The sequence below is a fragment of the Saccoglossus kowalevskii genome, chromosome 10, assembly GCF_978046115.1.
Source record: "Saccoglossus kowalevskii chromosome 10, keSacKowa6.1, whole genome shotgun sequence".
NCBI lineage: Eukaryota > Metazoa > Hemichordata > Enteropneusta > Harrimaniidae > Saccoglossus > Saccoglossus kowalevskii.
The window spans coordinates 9,109,949-9,129,847 of NC_140650.1; the positions used below are offsets into that span (position 1 = coordinate 9,109,949).

At 34.9% G+C, this 19,899-nt stretch overlaps 1 protein-coding gene across 8 annotated transcripts in view; it reads left to right on the forward strand.

Moving 5' to 3' along the window:
* The window catches only part of fgfrb (fibroblast growth factor receptor B), a 56,807-nt gene that overhangs the window by 24,121 nt on the left and 12,787 nt on the right, over window positions 1-19,899 (forward strand). For 4 of the 8 annotated variants that reach the window (XM_085504117.1, XM_085504120.1, XM_085504121.1 and 1 more), the window contains exons 4-9: window positions 9,005-9,166; window positions 15,426-15,710; window positions 16,170-16,444; window positions 17,075-17,098; window positions 17,631-17,754; window positions 18,360-18,550. In XM_085504117.1, coding sequence (XP_085360243.1) covers window positions 9,005-9,166; window positions 15,426-15,710; window positions 16,170-16,444; window positions 17,075-17,098; window positions 17,631-17,754; window positions 18,360-18,550 — 1,061 coding nt within the window. Of the gene's footprint in view, window positions 1-4,191; window positions 4,663-9,002; window positions 9,167-15,425; window positions 15,711-16,169; window positions 16,445-17,074; window positions 17,099-17,630; window positions 17,755-18,359; window positions 18,551-19,899 lie in introns of those variants that run through there. The other 4 variants (XM_085504122.1, XM_085504123.1, XM_085504119.1 and 1 more) reach the window with 4 other exon arrangements.

Sequence of the window (19,899 nt, forward strand, 5' to 3'; positions counted from 1 at the left end):
ACAATCCTTTTACAGCAGTTCTTCTGATCTTTCCTGAGTTTGAGTATTAAATGCTTTTTTCCCCTGCATCTAACACAGTCAAACTTGTTTCAGATACCCTGAAAAAGCACTTAGCTAGTTATTTCACAGAAAAACAGTGACAGCCCACCAAGTCAGCTATGCATCTCTGCATGATAACGGTATTAGATATACCATATACTCTGCCAGGAGGTCTAATTATCTCTACCACAGGCAAGCAAATATAGGACAATGTCAAGTTAAAAGAACTGGAAAAATAAATTAATGGAGCATCAACGTTCCCTACATGTAGCTTGTAATTTTAACTCTGCGAATACTATGAAAAAATAATGCGTATAGTAAAAACGAATGGTCTTCTCGTAGAACGCACCCCATGGAGATATCACTGCTGTTAACATTGTGTTTCACAGGCGCATCAGTTTCATTTGACTATAGATATCCAACTAAACATGAGCAAAGGCTTGTGATATATCATGTACCGTGTAACATGAAATGTTGTAAATAAGTTGTGTATGTAGGATGCACATAAAGAGATAACAGTCACATGCTGTGAAAGATATAGGAAGCTTGTCTTCCAGTTGCTTACTGGCTAGTTAGGATGGTGCGTGTCATGCCCTTCTGCATTCCATCTGATAATAATCATCAATGATGTTCCTGATTTTTTTTTTTAGTGTTACTTCCTCTAAGTCATAAATTGAAGACGTCACTGCAATCCCAAATTGAAATGAGCTTGTGGGGGATATCAAAATAAGAGCTCCGTTCTACGTTATGTAATAGTATAAGTTTCCTTTTCTACGACTGCGTTAAAAATGTGCCCCTTGACCCTACATTTGCCATGGTGACCTTACTAAATAATTTTATCCCTTGAGTGATTTACCATCCCAACAGATGGCTTTCACGTTTTCATCTTCAGCCATCAACATCATCTGCTAGAAATAGGAGGAAGGAATCAATCTTGTAAAGAAATCGCACATGAATCTTTAGCAAACTGGTTGCTGTATGTACACACAATCTTTCCTGTATATAAATATCCAGCTGTGGGCACTTGGCAGAGAGAGGATGGAGAGACATCACAGCTACTGCATACCATCTGTTTGCTGGCCCCTGAGTGTGAATTTATCCAAACCATGCTAAACAGCAGGATAGCCATGTATCTCTTGCATACCTTGTCTTATAATAACTCTTAACATGTCATATTTTATCGAGCATCACAAAGTCGGAAAGTCTTAAAGTATGATATATCAGCCACCCACTGGTTGGTCAATGACTTTCTCTTTTGAAAACATCAAAAGTAATAACAAGTTTAGCTGCCGCACACACTCTCCTACTTCAGAAGACCAGCCAGATTCTTTCATCTGGTTTCCAGTTAGTGAATTTTGAAATAGAAACATGTATTATGTTAGATTGGATTTAAAAAACAATCTTTGAATGAACTCCCAAATGCTGTTAAATCATTCTTCTAGTAACCATGGTTAAATCCATTTATTGTTGTTTTGTCATGTATGACCATTTTTATCTTCTTCAGGAGATAGTTTTAATCTTTACCAATACAGAGCCCCATCTTTATTTCTGCATGGAAATTACATGTCTTGTATGATAGTATTAATTAAACCTAACCTTTTCACCACCAGGCCTTCTCACCCAAATTTTTCTGCACTTTTTTCTCATATTTTCTCATATTTCTGAAAATGAACACTAATTTTGGAACCAACAGACAAAATTTGAGTTAATTTTCAGTTTTTACTTTAAAAATTTGGCTATTTTTGTCCCTATCTTCTGAAAGAAAATGCAGACTATAAACGGGACTATTTTGTGAATATGTGATGAAGAAAAACTGGTGGTGAAAAGGTTAATTGTCAAGATGATTTTGATTTTTGCTTCTTTGTATTCTAGTCACTATGACATCTTTCTACATTCGCTAAGGAAGGGCACACCACCACGAAAGGGTATCATCATACAACAATTGTATAACATACAACTGAACCTTGAAACTGCTTGGCCTGCAGAGAGTTTGTTGTGACAATTGGTAGTTCAGATGATCAATCACAAAATACGGTGAAACCATTTATTTACACTGGCATTATTTCAATGCTTTGAGCGATATTACCAGGTTTTAAGTTCACAGACTTGGCAGGGAAACGATGAATTCTATTGTTAATCTACATGTTCATGGTGATTTATTTATAGCAAATTTTACTTTTCAACAAAAATAGTGAAATTAAAAACAAATGAAGAATTAATGAGGCTTGTGAAGTAGTTCAAAAAAAAAAAAAGTTTGGATAATCAGTGAATTGACGAATTATGGGATTGGACGATAAATGCTGATTGATGGATGGATGAGGGGAGATCATCATCCTTGAATGTCCTTCTAAATAAGAGTAATGAGTAACCCACAATATTGTGCGATTGCCTTACTGAGTAGCCATACGCAATACCACAAAAAAACAACAAGTATGTTGTTGTCAATTGACCCTCCTTGAGATCTCCTTGACATCATTTCTTGCTATCCAGAAATTGGGATGCCCTAAATAGTCAAATTCTTTATGAAAGTAACGAGAATAGATTGTCAACAATCCACTCGATAATTAATCTGTATCTCATTTTAACTTTTTTCTCATATCATTTTCTGTGTGTTTATTTACCGGTATATATTTACTTAAATCTAAACCTAAACCAAAGTGTCCCTTTGCTCCATGTACATGTACTAGTGCATGTTTTTTTTTTTAAATTGCAGACAAATGTATTATTAAATTTTTTAAACTTGTATCCTTCTTACAGAAAACACTGTCAAAGTTTTTCGATTGTTATTCTGCTCTAAAGAAAATATTATTTAGTTTTCTATCATGTCTTCTAGAGTAAGACAATCCCCAAGAGCTGTGACAAAAACGTGGTAGCCTCGGGGCAGTCGCAGCAGCACTTACCGCAAAATATTCACCGCCAATGTGGCTAACGCAAGTAACAGAAATATCATGTGAAAAAAAGTCATTTTATAGTACGTGTACTTGTCAAGTCAGGTTTATCCTACAATTTTCTCCGTTTAAGAACAATTTATAAAAACTTTGAATGTTTTTATATGAATTTCCGAGCGCGTTCTTCCAACTGACATCTTTCTTGCACACTAGACCCCGCAAACCCCCTTCCAGTGACCAGATATACCCTTTCTCGCCATATGTTTAATCAATGGATTGGCGATTGCCAAGCAAGCCGGAAATGATTGTGTGCATAAAAATTAATTACATTCATAAGCCGGGTAGAATAATGTGAGAATTGGTAAACACGAACACATTTATTACCAGAGTTATGTGCTTAGAATTACGACTTTAAAAAAAAATTTTTTTTAATCGGTCTCGCAGTAAAATATATACACTATTCATTATTTACATGACAGAAAATAAAAATGGTTTAGATAATCAGAACTTGGATTGCCCGAGATTAAACTCCGTATTCCTAAAAAAAAAATCGGACTTTTCATTATCTGTAACGCGCTTGGCGTGGGTTGGTGCAACTTTTGCCGACAGAAAAAGCAGAGGCATTCAAATGTGTCAGACTAACTGGAAAATGTGTTTGGTTACGTAACATGGCATAAACGAGTATTGTGTTTTCCCGCGAATTTTCCGGAAGATCGAAGCCGATTTGCAAATTGATTGTTTACGAGCCATTGACGTCCATTGATAATACGCTATAGCGTGGCCGCGTTTTGCTAACTTGTTGTTAACCTGTTGTTACTTTGTTACTCTTTAAACAAAAGATTCACTCCCAGAAAGTCTTTGAAAATAACAGAAATGCCTTGAAAAAAAACAATCGGAAGGATCGAATGTGTTTTCTCACAACCTTTGGGTTAATAGCAAAGACTTGTTTAATTAGTGACTGCCGACAATTGTCGGGAAATCTCGACTAGCGAAGTTTTTATTAAAAAAAAGTTTGATACCAGATTGGTTTAATACTGCATTTTCCTTCGCGTGTCGTCTGCGATTTTTCTCGACGTATCGGAATGCTAGCCTGCCCGTGTTTTGTTAATTTTTCGGTGACGTCAGAAAGTGGCTTTTTATTCAGTTGAATGACCTATGAATAATTCATAGGGTAGGTACACAGGAAACAAGTAACCCGGTGACGCACTGCGTGTCTGGTCTTCATCTTCAATAATCATATCTCCATCAGAAAGTTTGTCGGATTGGTTTCACTGTTGTTAATAGCTCGTGTATATATATGATATTAGCTACGTTTTTGGCGAGGTTGTGTGATACTCCAAAAATACCCCGAACATGTTCAACGATCCCGAGAGTCGACCACCCCCGCAAATAGTAGATTGACCACCTACGAACACAATTTATCACGCCGCCGTAATGCATGGAGAGCTGAAGCAGAGTAGCACTGATTTTGAGTACGTAAGTGTTAATCTGGAAATCAAAAGGGATTTTAACGTCTGACGTCGTACATCACGCAAGGAATGGGATTTTACTGTCGACTGGAACGAAATATTATGTATTGACGCGATTGGGACAGTGCTGTTTTGACTGTTGAGTGAACGAAAAAGCTGTTTACCCCGTTTTGAATCGGACCACATCGGCAGCACGACCAGCAACAAGCACTACAGCTCCATCTACTGGCGGACTAAAGTAAGGCATAACTTCGTAACTTCTCTGGGTGCGTATGATGATTATACCTTCCACAATGCAACTAAAAAGTTTGAGGTGATCGGTGCATCACCTGGAATGCTATATTTGAGCTGTCTTTACCGGGAATCACAACAAATAGCGACGGTCTCACACCTTGAAAAGTAAAGTTTGTTGAAGGTTGCAAACTTCGAGTATGCAGCTGTGCTAGACTAACAAACATGCACTCTGTTCTCCAAAACTTAGTTTGCTACTTTCAGCTGCGTGCTACTTTTCGCATATCATTTCAAAATAAGGATAGTCGCTCCATAGCGTGTGTGAGGTGGTTGGAGGCTTGCACAGTTCCTGACCATTTTCCATTTTGACCCCAGTGTTTTTGACGCAGGGGCTTTCTGTGCGCGTTGAGGTGGAAATTATAATCGTGCCATTGTCTGTACATGCGCGTTGGTTTGGGATTTAATGAGTCTGAGAATTGGAACTGAATTGCAGTTTTTCATCCATTAGTGGGTAAAAATCATGGCTAATTTGACTCAAAAGTATCGATCACTATGTAATATGTTGTTTGGCGCTGAGAGCAGCGGGACAGCTTATCTGTAATGTCGAGAAAGTTAGAAATTGAGAAAGTCGCCATTACTCTTGTACTGGCTTTAGAAAAGAAAGTGTCAAGTTACTTGAAAATTCTAATTCCTTCGACCTTGGTACTTTCTGTGCTACTTATATTTAGCCTGGTGTAAAATGTCACAGACAAAAGTTGTTGTTTTTCGGGGATAGAACCAATCGTAGTGAAAACTGTTGAAGATTTACGTTATAAATAATGCCGAACAGGTCAGGTTCGTCACTTGTCATAAGACATGCAAGGTTGTGTAGACATGCTGGTTTTGCATCTTTGCTTTTGTTATTAAAAATAGGCAAAATGGAGGAATACAAAGTTTTACAAATTATTGTGCCACCGTGTTTAGAGGCAGACATCACTTGCAAAGTGTCGGCAAACTAGAGTCCATGTAGAAAAAGAATGTGTCTTTTAGAGTGCTGCACCATTTAGTAAAGTTTTAGAAAAAGCTCAGTCTGAAGTGAAGGCTCAAGGTCATGAGTATTTGTTGCACCTAATTACACCACATAATTAATTTCTATTGTTATACTTGTATACAAGGAGATATACAGGATGTGTAGGAATGCACTGTCAACTTTCAGAGGTCTATATTTTTTTGAGGGAAGCCTTTCAATTGTGGGAGCGGATATGAATATTCATGACGTGAATATACCTGTTCACAATCGGTATCACTTAAAGATGTCTTGTATGCATCTATTTATAGTGGCCAGAATGCTTTCATGTGTGACTGAACGATTCACCTTGCGTGTACATGATGTGACAATTGGTGTTTTGTTATGGTTGACATGAATTACCTGGCCAGCGAGTCCAACACCTGGCGTCCTGGGTGACAAACCTGAACACGTGCATATAAGTCGACCCTTTTTGCATACTCCTTGAACTTTTCATATTTATTGCCTATTTAAAATCTGAAGCAGTAATTTGACTCATAACAATCATTCTATTGGATAATTGCTTTCTTTTCCTTCATTTTAAGCTTTACATTAACTGCGTTCATACTTATAACTGATCTGTACTATTAACATCAAAAAAAGAAAAACAAGTTTTGCAAGTCTTGCCAAGATTTTAAAAGTTTGGAAAATTCTCTCCTTATATTATTTTATAATTTCAAACCTAAAATTGTGTTCAAACTTTGATAACGACACTGTACTATTAAAGCAAGAAGAACAAAAAACTTAAACAATTTTCACAATTTAAGAATTTTTTTTATACATTTTAAAAATTTCCTTTAGTTCTCATAGGCAGGGAATCAACTTGCATAAAACTTTTTTCTTGCATCAGTAAATATAATTTACTGATTGTCAGTATGAAGCAGTGATATTATAAAGTGTTACCCCAAGAATGAAGCATGTACTGCCATAGGCATTACAGCACGCAATAATGTTTTGCATGAGGATCAAGCACCAAAATTAATTTTACTTGTATAGGATTTCATGTATCCTGCAGCCGATACGTTTTTCTGAACCCAAACCTGTAAAGTTTATTTTTATTTTGCTTGGGGGCAAGGTTATCAGTAAATAAAAAAATAAAGTTAACTTATCTACTTCCGTTACATAATGATTTATAGTGTGAAAAAAAACAGCTTCCTTGTATTTTGGGTGATGAACATTCTGAAACATTGAACAATTTTTGTTATTATCAGCTCAAAAAAATATTTCTCTGTGCTGCACTAAACTGTTTTGATTCTAATATTTCATTATAGTTGAATCTTGATTTTGCAATAAATAAAAACAAAACCAGATTTGCTAAATTTTTAGTCACAGTTTTTCCTGAACACCCCAATTTTGTTACTGGTAAATGACAACCATGTACAGTAAAGTTGTTTTGAGATGTTCAGCCTGGAATGTTATGCATGCAAATAAAAGTGAAGTACAGTCAGCTGTGTGGCTTCCTTAGTCTTTTGAATCCACATACTGTGGAATACTTTATTTTCGTTGGAATTAATTTTCGCTGAAAAAGCTTTTTGGGTGTTTTGTATGGAATTTATTTTCACTGATTTTTGATGAGTTTAATGTGAAATATAGCAAAAAAAGTATATTTGCTGGATTTTATTTTCACGGAATTATCCCTTCAGCGAAAATAGCGAAAATAAATTCCAAGCGAAAATAAAGTATTCTACAGTAATTCAAAACATCGATAAGTGTGAAATTCGTGCCACATGTGTGCAAGTTTAAACCATGATCCTGTCAGCATTACTTCAGTATGTAATCTTCCATGCTTTCTTGCTTACATCTTTGTTCTATCTGATTATTATTTCTACTAAAAGTATTTGATGATCATTCCTTTTACCTTATGTTGTAATTTCAGCTTCCAAATCCAATTGGAAAATTAGTCTCTCTCTATTGAATTTTTGTTGAACATGTGTCTCGTCCTCAACCCTGGACCATAATCTAATACGTTGTTTATAAAACTCACAAACAGAAGTGATTTCTATAAAACAATGAAGGGCATTTTGAAGAGTGTTTTGTAATTGGAGTGAGAAGGAAGCCATTTTATTTCATGCATTGGGACTCTTTAAATCTCAGAAGTACAGCATTTTGAATTGACAATTGCCAGAATCAGCTTAAGAAGCGACCATCTGTAGTTGTGTATATCATATGTATACATGAAAGTTTACAACATACTTTTTATCTGTGACTGCTGCTAGTGTCATGGAATAGATGCTGGAAGTTTGTTTATTTTGAAGACAGGAGTGATTTGCAGTTAGTTACAAACTGTAAAAGTTCTAACACTATTAAATGCTACAAAATGGTTTTCTGAGCAAAGTTTATATTATCTGCAAGTCTGAAGGAAACTGGTTATTGACAATAAATTAAGTTAGTTTGTTGTTATCACTTTAGAAAAGAGTGTCAGGAGTTTATCTGTATCAGTAATCCTCTTATGATAATAGCATTTTACTATAAACCCAAATGGTGCCATCTGAAAGACTTCCTGTCAGATAACTCCCAAGTAAACAGGAGACAGCTTTGGAACAGCTTTGGTTGTCTTGTACACACTGGTCGTTGTTTCATTGTCACTGTGCAGATAACATCCTTTTAACTGTCAAGTTACTGGAGCCAGCTTTGGCACATCCGCAGGACCTAGCTACCAGACTTGCATAGTCTCATTGTTGCTTCATTTTTACTGCGCAGATAACATTCATTTAACTTTGGCACGTAGCTACCAGGCTTGTACCGTTTCATTGTTGCACCATTGTCATAGTGTGACTAACATGCCTTAACTGTCAAGTTACTGGAGCCAGCCTACAGGAACTGGATACCAGACCATTGTTATTGTGAACTTGTGTCCCGCGAGAGTTGTTACTTTTTAGGAGAGGAAACTCACCACATTTCTATGGTGTAGTCACTGAAGCACAGGTACATAAGACAAGAGGGTCACTTCCAGTCTACCGTTCCAACCAACCAAGTCAAGCCAGCAAGCAGTGCACTTTATGTTCTGACCTTTCAATTTCAGACAACGTTTTTGTAATTGTACTTATTTTTATCTGTTTTTTTTTTTAAAGTTACAATTGTCTGATCAATTCACCCCTGCCTGATTCACCATTACGGCTAGTTATTGCTATACGTTTTTTTGCTTATGTTAATATCTTCAAGCCATTGAGCTGAATGGTTGTTACTGACATTCAGTATGTGATCACACACATACACACTTTGACAACTAAACATTTTGTACATGTAGGTACGTCATTTTTTTTTACTGCTTCTTTTGTAGCATTATTTTTGGAAGAAAATTACTAAATATTTGTTTCTTTTTATGTTTCTAGACTGTCTGGGCAAGATCTTAGAGTTCAAAACTGCAAGAGATGTGTGGAACTATCTCAAGTTCATGATGAAGTTCTTGCAATCCATCATCGCATTGTTGAACTTTAGTCTTATTTTAGTTTTCTGTGAAGACAATTCTAACAATTTTCCAGACCCATCACCAGGTACGTAAAGAAAAATAATTTTTGACTCCCAAGCACAAAATGAGAGTCTTTGCAGTTAGTGTGTCTGTGTGTGTGTGTGTGTATGTGTCCGACTGTTCCACTGCTATCTCAAGAACCATACATCGGTTTTTAATGAAACTTGGTGCATAGATGCTCTGGGCCAATGCGCAGATTTGATTAGGTTTTGGTAAAAATCCATGCTCGTTAATTACCTAATTTGCATGATAATTAGCTAATTTTTAGCTGTTCTATGACTTCCACTGATATCTAAAGAACCACTCATTGGATTTTGATGAAACTTGGTACATAGATGCTCTGAACATATGCACAGATTTGATTAGTTTTTAGTAAAAACCATGCATATTAATTACTTAATTTGCATGATAATTAGCTGATTTTCAGCTGTTCCATGATTGTTCCACTGATATCTAAACAACCACTCATTGGATTTTGATGAAACTTTGTACATACATGCTCTGAACTAATGCTAGGTTTTGATTAGTTTTTAGTAATAATCCGTGGATACTAATTACCTAATTTGCATAATGATTAGTCAATTTACGGTTTTCCCACTGATATCTCAAGTACTAATCATCACATTTCAATGAAACTTGGTACATAGATGTCATATGACGCTGCACAGACCTGATAGTTTTTATGGTAATATCAGTACATATTAATTACCTAATTTGCATAATTAATTAATTTTCAGCATTTGATATAAGTAGTGAGCATTACATTTCAATGAAACTTGGTACTTAGATACTCAAGGTCTATGCAGAGATTGATTGTTTCTGATAAATATTTGTGCATAATTAGTTAATTTTCAGCTTTTCCACGGGTATCTCAAGTACTAATCATCGCATTTCAATGAAACTTGGTACATAGATCCTTTAGGACTATGCAGAGACCTGATTAGTTTTAGGATAAATAATTGTGCATATTAATCACATTAATTAATTTGGATAATTAACCAACTTTCACACTGATATCTCAGGTCCTAATCATCACATATCAATGAATGTTTGTACATGGATACTGTAGGACAATAGACAGACCTGGATAATTGTGGGTTAAAATCTGTACTTGTTAATTACCTAATTTGCATAATTAACCAATTTTAAGCTTTCACACTGATATCTATACTACTAATTATTCCATTTCAATCAAACTTAGTACAAAGATGCTCTAGGACAATGTACAAACCTAATTAGTTTGGGGTAAAAGTCTGTTCATATTAATTCCATAATAAGCATAATAATTCATAATTTTTTGGTTCTAATCACGTTTCAATTAAACTTGGAAACATAGATTTTCTGTTACATTGCGCAGACCTCATTAGTTTTACACTCAAATCTGTTCATATTAATTTTCTGATTTGCATAATTAGTTTTCAGCTAAGTAATTTCGAATTATATTTAATGTGTCTCCAATACTCTCAGCACATGGGAGTTCTTTCTAAGCTTTCTTTGATTGTTATTGGTCATACTTTAAGTGTAAAATATAGGGGAAAAAGTATATTCACTTGATTTTATTTTATTAATTCCAAGCGAAAATAAACTATTTTACCGTAATATAATTTTACTGATTCATCTTAATTTTGGGAAAACATCTCAATTTATTCTGACATAGAAAGCACAGAATCCTTATAGATTTGAAAACTTTCCAAATTATATTCATTTGATTAAACCTATAGTTAAATATATAGGCCAAATTAACAAACGTTTTTGCTATTTTCACTAAAACAATAAATTTTCAAAAATCAGTGAAAATAAAATCCTAGAGAGTATACATTTTTCCTGTATTTTACATTCAACTTTAAGACAAAATACACAAAAATTCATTTATACGAAAATTAATTCCAGTTAAAATATTTTCCAGTACCCAAACCATGTTATAACTAATTTAATTATCAATTACATTGATAACAGACCTTTCTTATTTCTTTCAATCTTTATCTAAACTCTGATTAAATTTGTTTTCTTTGGTGGCGTCTAAATTTTAGGATGGGTCAGACTGCACACCAGTCTACTGTCACATAATGATACATGTATGGGGGCAATGTTTGCCAAACAATCAGCAAAGAAGATGAGCAGGGTTGCGCACAGTCAGTCAGTGAGGATGGGTTTGATTGGCAGTGTAAAAAGACAATTTTAACACTGGTTACACTAGATTAAATACGCTGGAAGAGCCCAGCGTGATTTAGGTGCAGTTACTGTATACATGATACAAAAAGTTGAAGCTCGGCATGTGTGGAATTTGTCGGAGTATTATACTCAGGGTGTCATGTCTATCTTGAGCACAGCCAATTTAGTTGTTAGTCCAGCTTTCCAAAAATTACACGCAAGATGATATGTACGTGAGCAAAAGATAGCACTGCAATAACAATGCCTATAAATAAGGCATTTATTTTTTAAAAAGTATCGCAAACTTTATTAACTGCTGGGTGGCTGCACCAATATGGATGCTGTGGTAGAATCCCTGGATGGGGTGGAGGTTAAAGGTCAGGAGAGTGTTTGACACTGGTTTCTTGCTCAAAACTACATGTAATATAATAAATATCGTGGGGTATACTATAACTGACAGCAAGTCCACCATTACAGAATACAAGACCAGTTATCGAGCATAGATTTGCTTGGTGTGTTTACTTCTGAGTCTCTAAGTGCATTCTGCACTTCTCAAATTTCACTCTCTCATTGGAAAATGCAAAGTAATTGAAGCATACGTTTGGTATACAAAGATAGATGAATATATTTGGAGAGTGCTGCTGTAATTCTAGTTGTATCTTGAGAATCACTTTTGAAATTTGTTACAAAAGTAGGCTGGGTTCGTTCTATGGTGATGTCTCTGACCTTTAATAGCGTATGTTATACACCTGGCAATCCTGACGACCACTGACAGCATAATTCACTTTGAAGGATTACTTAGAAAAACAGTTGTCAGATAAAACTTATTTTCACCTGTTTGTTAATTACAGTACTCTTTGCTAATGGTATCTTTGTTCAAATTTTATCTTTTTATTTGCGATATGATAATGGCTGCAACCTATGTGACTTATCAACCATGCTTGAACAAGCAAAACCCCCACCAGGCTATCCTTGTTCATTTACTCATGCCTGACAGAAGTTGGAAGTGAACCAAACGTCCACAAGTCATGCAGAAACGTAATAAAAAACCTGCCAGAGAAAATCCTTCCAAATTTGACTGGGTCTTGTTTCTGAATATTGTAGTTGTACTGATGGTTTGATTTGTTTTTAGTTTACCTTGCACATTATGTGATGCCCCCCACCCCCTCCGTCATTTCTTGGTTGACTTGTCCTATTCGGTAGAATGTATGTCCGGTATGTGGTGGGAAGAAAATGAGCCAGTCAAGCAACAGTTATTTTATTGTTTCATGTATGACTTAGTTATATTTATCTAGAGAATCTGAGATTTCTGTTTTATTTACCCCAACCGACAAAACAACAAAAGTTATACAGTAACTGCTATGTGCTGGTGCTTCACAGAATTGACAGAAGTTATACAGATAATTTTGTCTGGTGTAGCCAAACATTATTTTTTTAATTTCAGATCAAATCACAGTATTAGAAACTTGATAAAATACAACACACTAAAGTTATTTGAAAATAAATAACTTTTTCAGGAGACTTTCAGTATATTGTGTATCACTCTTTGGTATATTGGTGACCAGAGTTTTTATTTTAAGCCGGAAACCGAAAAAATCACCTGGCTTGGACTACCGTGGAATACTTTATTTTCGCTGGAATTAATTTTCGCTGGAAAGGCTTTTCGGGCATTTTGTATGGAATTTATTTTCACTGATTTTTGATGAGTTGAATGTGAAATATAGGAAAAAAAGTATATTCGCTGGATTTTATTTTCACGGAATCATCCCTCCAGCGAAAATAGCGTAAATAAATTCCAAGTGAAAATAAAGTATTCTACAGTATTTTTAGAATAAGACTCATAAAGCCACATCCCTAACTGTTAACTATTTTGCTTCGCATTGATTGAAATCTCCTGCGTTTGAAAGTTAATCGTGACTGTAAATGTTCATATAACTACAATAAAGAGGTCTAAGCAGTTGTGATGTGAAGAAATCATTTTGTATAACTACCATGCTGGTGTTTATAATAGATTGCAGAAAAGTTTCTGGCATCCACTTGGCATCTATTAGATTTGAAATTGTCTCCATGGTGTTAGTGAGGCTTGGAGTGTGTGAGAGAATTAGTCGCTATTGGCGACGTCGATTCCATAGGGGGTACTTGATTGGTCAAGTGGTTGATATGAATTGGGTACGGGATTAATTTTATAAAGATCACACGTTAATAATTAACCTTTTAAACTTTAGATATGTTAATATTTAAGAGCGGAAAGGAAGTTGTTCACAAAAGGACACTTCAGAGTTGCTGCGATATTATCTGAAGTGAAGGAAACGAATGATGTGTTTGATTACATACACTAGAAAACTGTCACTAATACAAATATTACTTTGATGGATTCAGTGAGACAATTTGTCCAGCTCCTCCTGGTTGCTAGGCATTTAGGTTTACACACAAGCAAATCATTAATATTTGAAAAAATAACCGTTAAGATTGCTCATTTTACAGCTATGTTAAGTATGTATGTTGACAAAATAATCTGATTGGGCTGTGTCTGTAAATTGTTTACAAAATAATTTGATTGGCTTATTATAAGATGATTTTTATACCTTGTCAGCTTTTTGTTTGTTCCAAGTTTTATGGACAAATTCATGTTTCAATTGACTTGTTTCCGGAGATCATCATCATCATCAAGCCTCATTTATACTTGATGTTTACTGTGTGTGATTTTTGCGATAAGCTACTTCGGAGACACATTTCTGTTTGCTCATTAGCCTCCTTAGTTTCTATGTTGAATATTTTTGATATTTTTTGCTGTATCTAATTTGAGGCATTCACACTATTGCGAATTTCATCAAAGAACCCATTAAATATTTACTGTTGCGATATTCTGTGATTTTCCATAATAAGTCGTATTTTAATTTTCCCGTAGTTGCTTTTCTGTAGAGACTGGTTTCTATTTTATAAAAAAGCATTCGCCTTGGAGCAATTTCCAATTTATATAGAGTTCAGTTTACATAAGGTTTGGTTTATAGACAAGTTTTACAATCTCGCATCTGTAAAGCAGTGGTTTCATATGCCTCTTCTGATTCCTAACACTCTAATATACATGTAGTATGTATCAGAAACCATGCCTAAAGAAACGTATTCATCTATTGAGAAATCAATATTTAACACCGACAACACTGTTTTTTGAATAGCTGGCATTGTCCACAGTTGCTAACCCTACTTCTTCAAAATCTAGGCACTAGAAAATAGAACCAACATTACTATACAGATGGTAGGCGAGTTATCATGTTACATGTAATGCCTTGGGCACTTCATGTCTAGCAGTAATATGACTCCCATCTATATAAAATATAATAACATTTTCAATTTTTTTTTGCATGAATTCCATGGTCAGTAAATTGTTTTTCATGTGTCTACACATGTCTGTTAGATACTTGTAGATTAAATTAAAATTGCATCATTGTGTAACATGCTATACTGTTAATACTTCATAGAATTAACACCATGGTATAGCAAATGACTACTGTGGTAGGTGGATTAGTAAGTTTAAAATAAATAAAAAGTTTGAGTTTAGATCTGACTCTATGGACATTTACAAGCATGACATTTCAAAAAAGTCGTGGGAATTTGTTTTATTGAGGGTTGCAATTCCATCTTGTAAATCTGCAGAAAACCTTTGGGTTGTGTATTCGAATCTTGTGTACAGAATCTTGAAATCAAATTCAGAAGTATCTCTTGAAGTAAAGAGGTCTGGATTACAGACCTTGATTACAAGCTAGCTTCAGTCTAAAATATTTTACGCTTTGTGGCAATCAATTATTTCTCTGGATGATCACAATAATCAGTCGGAATTATTTTGCATATAATGGGAATGAATGCTGCTTTAAATTTTAAAGATGGTCACCCTAGTAAAATAAAAATGCAGATTTTTCTATAAATATGTGTTGTCATGTTTACTCTATTAGATTGAAAATGCATTTAAAACAAAAACAAAAAATAAACTTATTGTATATTTGAACATGAAAGTATATTTTATGACATACCTGTGTTTTTAAAAATAAAATATATGCAAGGTCAAGAAAAGGACCATTTTGTGGTGCACGCTTACTAAATGTTGTCTAAATAAAGTATTGGAATTATATTTGCAGGTCCACCAGAATTTATAGGAGAATTGAGGTTACTGATTGAAGCGAAAGAAGATGATATGGTACGTTTTAAATGCCCGGTTATTGGTAACCCAAGGCCAGAAATACGATGGATGCGATATGGCCAGGAAATTCCAGAACAAGCACGTGCTTATCTTCAAACAAGACAGAGTTTACGTATACTGAGCGTGTCACAAGAAGTTGCTGGAGATTATTCCTGTGTTAGCACCAATAAATTTGGATCAATAAGTGCCAATTTTACACTGCTGGTTATAAAAAAGTATCCAAGTAAGTATTTTTTTTCCTAACCTGGAAATTTCTGTTTATATATGTTATGGGACAAAGTTTTCAAAATTGTCTACTTGATTTTTTTGGTCTCTGAATAAAAAAGTTTTGTTTTTAGCACTTGATCACATGGCTTTTTTTCCCATTCATTTTGTCTATCTATGGAGGTTTTTATGTTATTTATTAATTCAAGTCTTGCTTCTGTATTGTTAGACAACATTTCATACATATTACTGTAAAATCATTTATTTTCGTTGGCATTTAATTTCACCATTTTATTGCTTTGAGCAATTTCATTGTTCAAAAAATTTGCAAGGGTTATAAGTTCACATGGATTTAACAGGTTTCACTTATCAGAGAAAATAACAAATTTCAAAACCAGTGATCAATTAATGCATTTACAGTATACTGTTTATATATCATGTTTTTGTATTTAAGTTTTCTGATTTGTGTCACTGATAGGTGAGAATTACGTGAGTGATTCCGACGTTGATTATGATGATTACGTGGAAGATGAGAGTGTATCAGAAGAAGAAGAACAACCACCACAAGTCCTTAACCTGACTATACCAATGAAACCATACTTTACTGAACAGAGGAAAATGATTCGTTCATTTATTGCTCAGCCAGCTGGAAGCTCGGTCAGGTTTCGATGCCAGGCAGGAGGTAATCCAGAACCAGATATTCAATGGTTGAAGAATGGCGAAGAGATGGATAACCGCAGGGTAGGCTACCGGGTAAGATTTCATGTTCACTGCACATCTTTGTTTAAAATTGTCAATATAGCTATATTAATTTTTGTGCCTTGTGTTCACCAGTTATGTGTATGATTATTATTTTGTTTTTCTCTATAAAATGTTGTTATTTTAATTTTTTGCTGCCTGATACTATTTGTCTCTGATACGAATTGCCATTCATTATAAACTCGACATCAGAAACAATAATTTTGTGGCAGCTTTTGTGTATTTCATTGTGTATCGTACATTGTTTCCTTTTAAGTGATAAAGTCTTTAATTTCAACAAGTTTGAATAATTAAAAGATGGCGATGTACTAATGGCCTGTATACATGCAAATATGAGATATTTTTCAGCATTCTTTCTTTTTGCTTGTTAAAAAAAAAAAAATCCTCCTAAAAATCTCTCATGTCTCCCACATCTTGCTTTTCAATAATTCTCAACAAATCTTAAATATTTTCTTAGCAATAGATGCTGACAACTCTCCCCCAGTCCTAATGTTACTTGGAAGGAACTCTGTTGATGTTGTTGTGTACCTGTAACGTTTATTATTTCTAGTTGTTAGTTCTAGATTAGTATGTAACTAATATAGAGTGTTTCCTTCTCTCCTCCCTGACTGTCTTAATCCACAGGCGGATGGAGATTCTAGTGGAAAGGTAATTCAACATAAAAAGTTGTACTGTCTCAATACTCTTGTTGCTAACCTTAATAAATAACTCAACCAAACAAAGTGTGTTGCTCACTAAAATGTATAATTCCTCCCTAGTGCTGGTTTTGGTTTCCTCTACATGATGATGACAATTTATTTAAAAAAAATCAAATGAAAAAGATTCATCTTCATCATCATCCTATCTACTACTATTAACCTTTTTAACTTGTGCATAATTTGATTTAAACAGGATGGGTTTAATTGCTTGAATGGGTGACCTTTGCTTTAATTTCTTTTGGGAATAACAAGAATTTATAATCTAGAAAAGAAACAGCTGTCTAAAGTGAACCATTCTGTTTATAAGAATAAGAACTTATTGCACTTTATATCAAGAACTTTAAATCTGAATCAAATCTGATTTCAAAGTTCCTAGGAAGAAAAATTGTTGAATTTGTACCAGCAAGTAGACAGTGCAACTTTTATAACACGTGTTCTACTATTTTGATTTGATAATTAATCTGTTCTTTTTCTACTTTCAGGTGCGCTATAGAAAAAATGCATTAGTATTACAAGATTTGGTACCTTCAGATAACGGGAAATATACGTGTATACTTTCCAACTCAATGGGCACTCTGAATTATACATATGAACTTGATGTTATACGTAAGTTAATAATAATTATTCCATATTCTAAATAATCTGTGATGTTCTTTTGAAAGATGTATGAATCGGACAATTTTCATTGAAATTTGGAATAACTTTGTTATTTGGAACAAGTTTATTTACTCATTGTGCAGCATTTATTTATGCTCACTGGACATAATTGGACATATTTTACACAACTTGCCATCCCCACAAGGCATTTCAAACTCATCCCACCAAAGGTCAGTTGCAGTTTGTTTTAAGTTGCCCGAGTGACTTGAGTATTGTGTACAATTGATTCTCGTAAAGCCTAAGGGGACAAGACAGTAAAATGATTGGTGCTAACAGGTGCTACCAGCTTGATTTGTCAGACAGGTGGATCCATTGTAACGATGATTAACAGCTAAGATAAGACAGATGGTGACTGATTGTTTACACTTTCCAGGGATTAGAATCCCATAGCATGAAACGAATCCAATTCTCAGTACATCCCGTATAGCTTTGTTGAAATATGACGATGCAGACAGATAACAAATGTATTCCCCATTCATACATTATGAACTTAACTCTTCATGCATTTTTGTGTTAATTATTACTCATCCCAACATGTTATTTATTTTCTGCAGCAAGAATAGCTCATCCTCCCATCCTTCAGCCAGGATTACCGAAAAACGTGACTGCTATTATAGGCTCAACAGCTGTACTAGAATGTGAAGTGGCTGTGAGCGACCTGCATCCACACATCCAATGGTTGAAACATTTTGAATACGTTAACTTCACAGAGAGTGATGAAGAATATGCATTTGAGGCTGTCGAGGTATAAACTCTCTACTAATTCTTGTTCAGTTACTATTTTCATTCACAGCTGATTCTTTATTTGTATTTACCTCGTTGCAGGATTGTTGCATGAAGTCACCCAAATTCTACTGGTCTGTTTTTCTTGTATAATCGCAGTGCATGCAACCTGCCTGCGATGATCACTCATGCCTGTTGTATATTATAATCTCCTTTCCATCCCATAACCTCCTGTGTTTGGTGCCAAATTCATCCTTCGTCCAAAGAAACAAATCATCTCCATCATCATCATTCACATGTACAGTAAAACCTGTCAAAACCGACCATGACTGGGACTGGGATCTATGGTCGGTTTTCAGAGGGAGTCGGTTTATTCAGGGTGGGCATAACTTCGATTGAAACAACAATTACATGTGCTGTAAACACGGGACAAATGAAAGACACCGGAGTTTGCCTTCGGTGATTATACATGTATTTACATTTATTGTATTGTTTCAATAAAATAATTTACCAAACAAGACAAGAATATTATGGTATGTACATGAAATCAATAAACATTAAAATAACTGTTGGAACAGACCGGGTAAGTATCGCGTATCGTAACTGAAGGCGTCCATTTTGAATGACATCACAACGTAAGTTCACGTGAGCTACATGTAATTATTATAATTTATGCAGACAGTTGATTTTGCTGTTAAGTCAATGAATCAAATTACGATGTAAAAAAATCATCAAGTTTTCACCGCTTTAAAGAACATCTTTTTTCAACGATTTTGTTCGTTCGAATTATGAAATTTTGGATATCTGTCAAGTAGCTGGAGTCTTTGTTTATTGCGAAGTTTTGTAATCTTGTCAACATGTCTAGCACATCGCCATGCGTCAAGTCACGGTCATCGTGGGGGTCAATAATTTGACTGTCGTTGTCATCGTTGTCTATAGATTCATGGTTTTCTTTGTCTGCAATAAAATTCTCAACAATCTGTTGCTCCCACTCGCCGTCATACATTGCTTCAGTCGGTATACGTTCATCAAAGTGGAGGTATTCTACAACGCTACACTGTGTTTGCGGCTCTGCAACATGCTAAATAAGGTTTCCGAATTCTTTGTCATCGTCTGCTTCTTCGTCATCATAAATTTCAATCTTGAAGCCCCCTTTACGGAAACATTCGAAAGCACAAAATTGTCGATCAGAATCGTTATGGAAAGAAGAAAACTCAATGTTTTGATCGTTGAAGAAGTGATAATGCAGTGTGCTTCACCGCAATTGAAGTTGATGACCCTGATCATTTGTTTATATCCGGGGTCATTACACTGTCCAGACATCACGTGATGCGATGGCGTGTGGTGTGAAAAACTTAATCAGTTGCTATT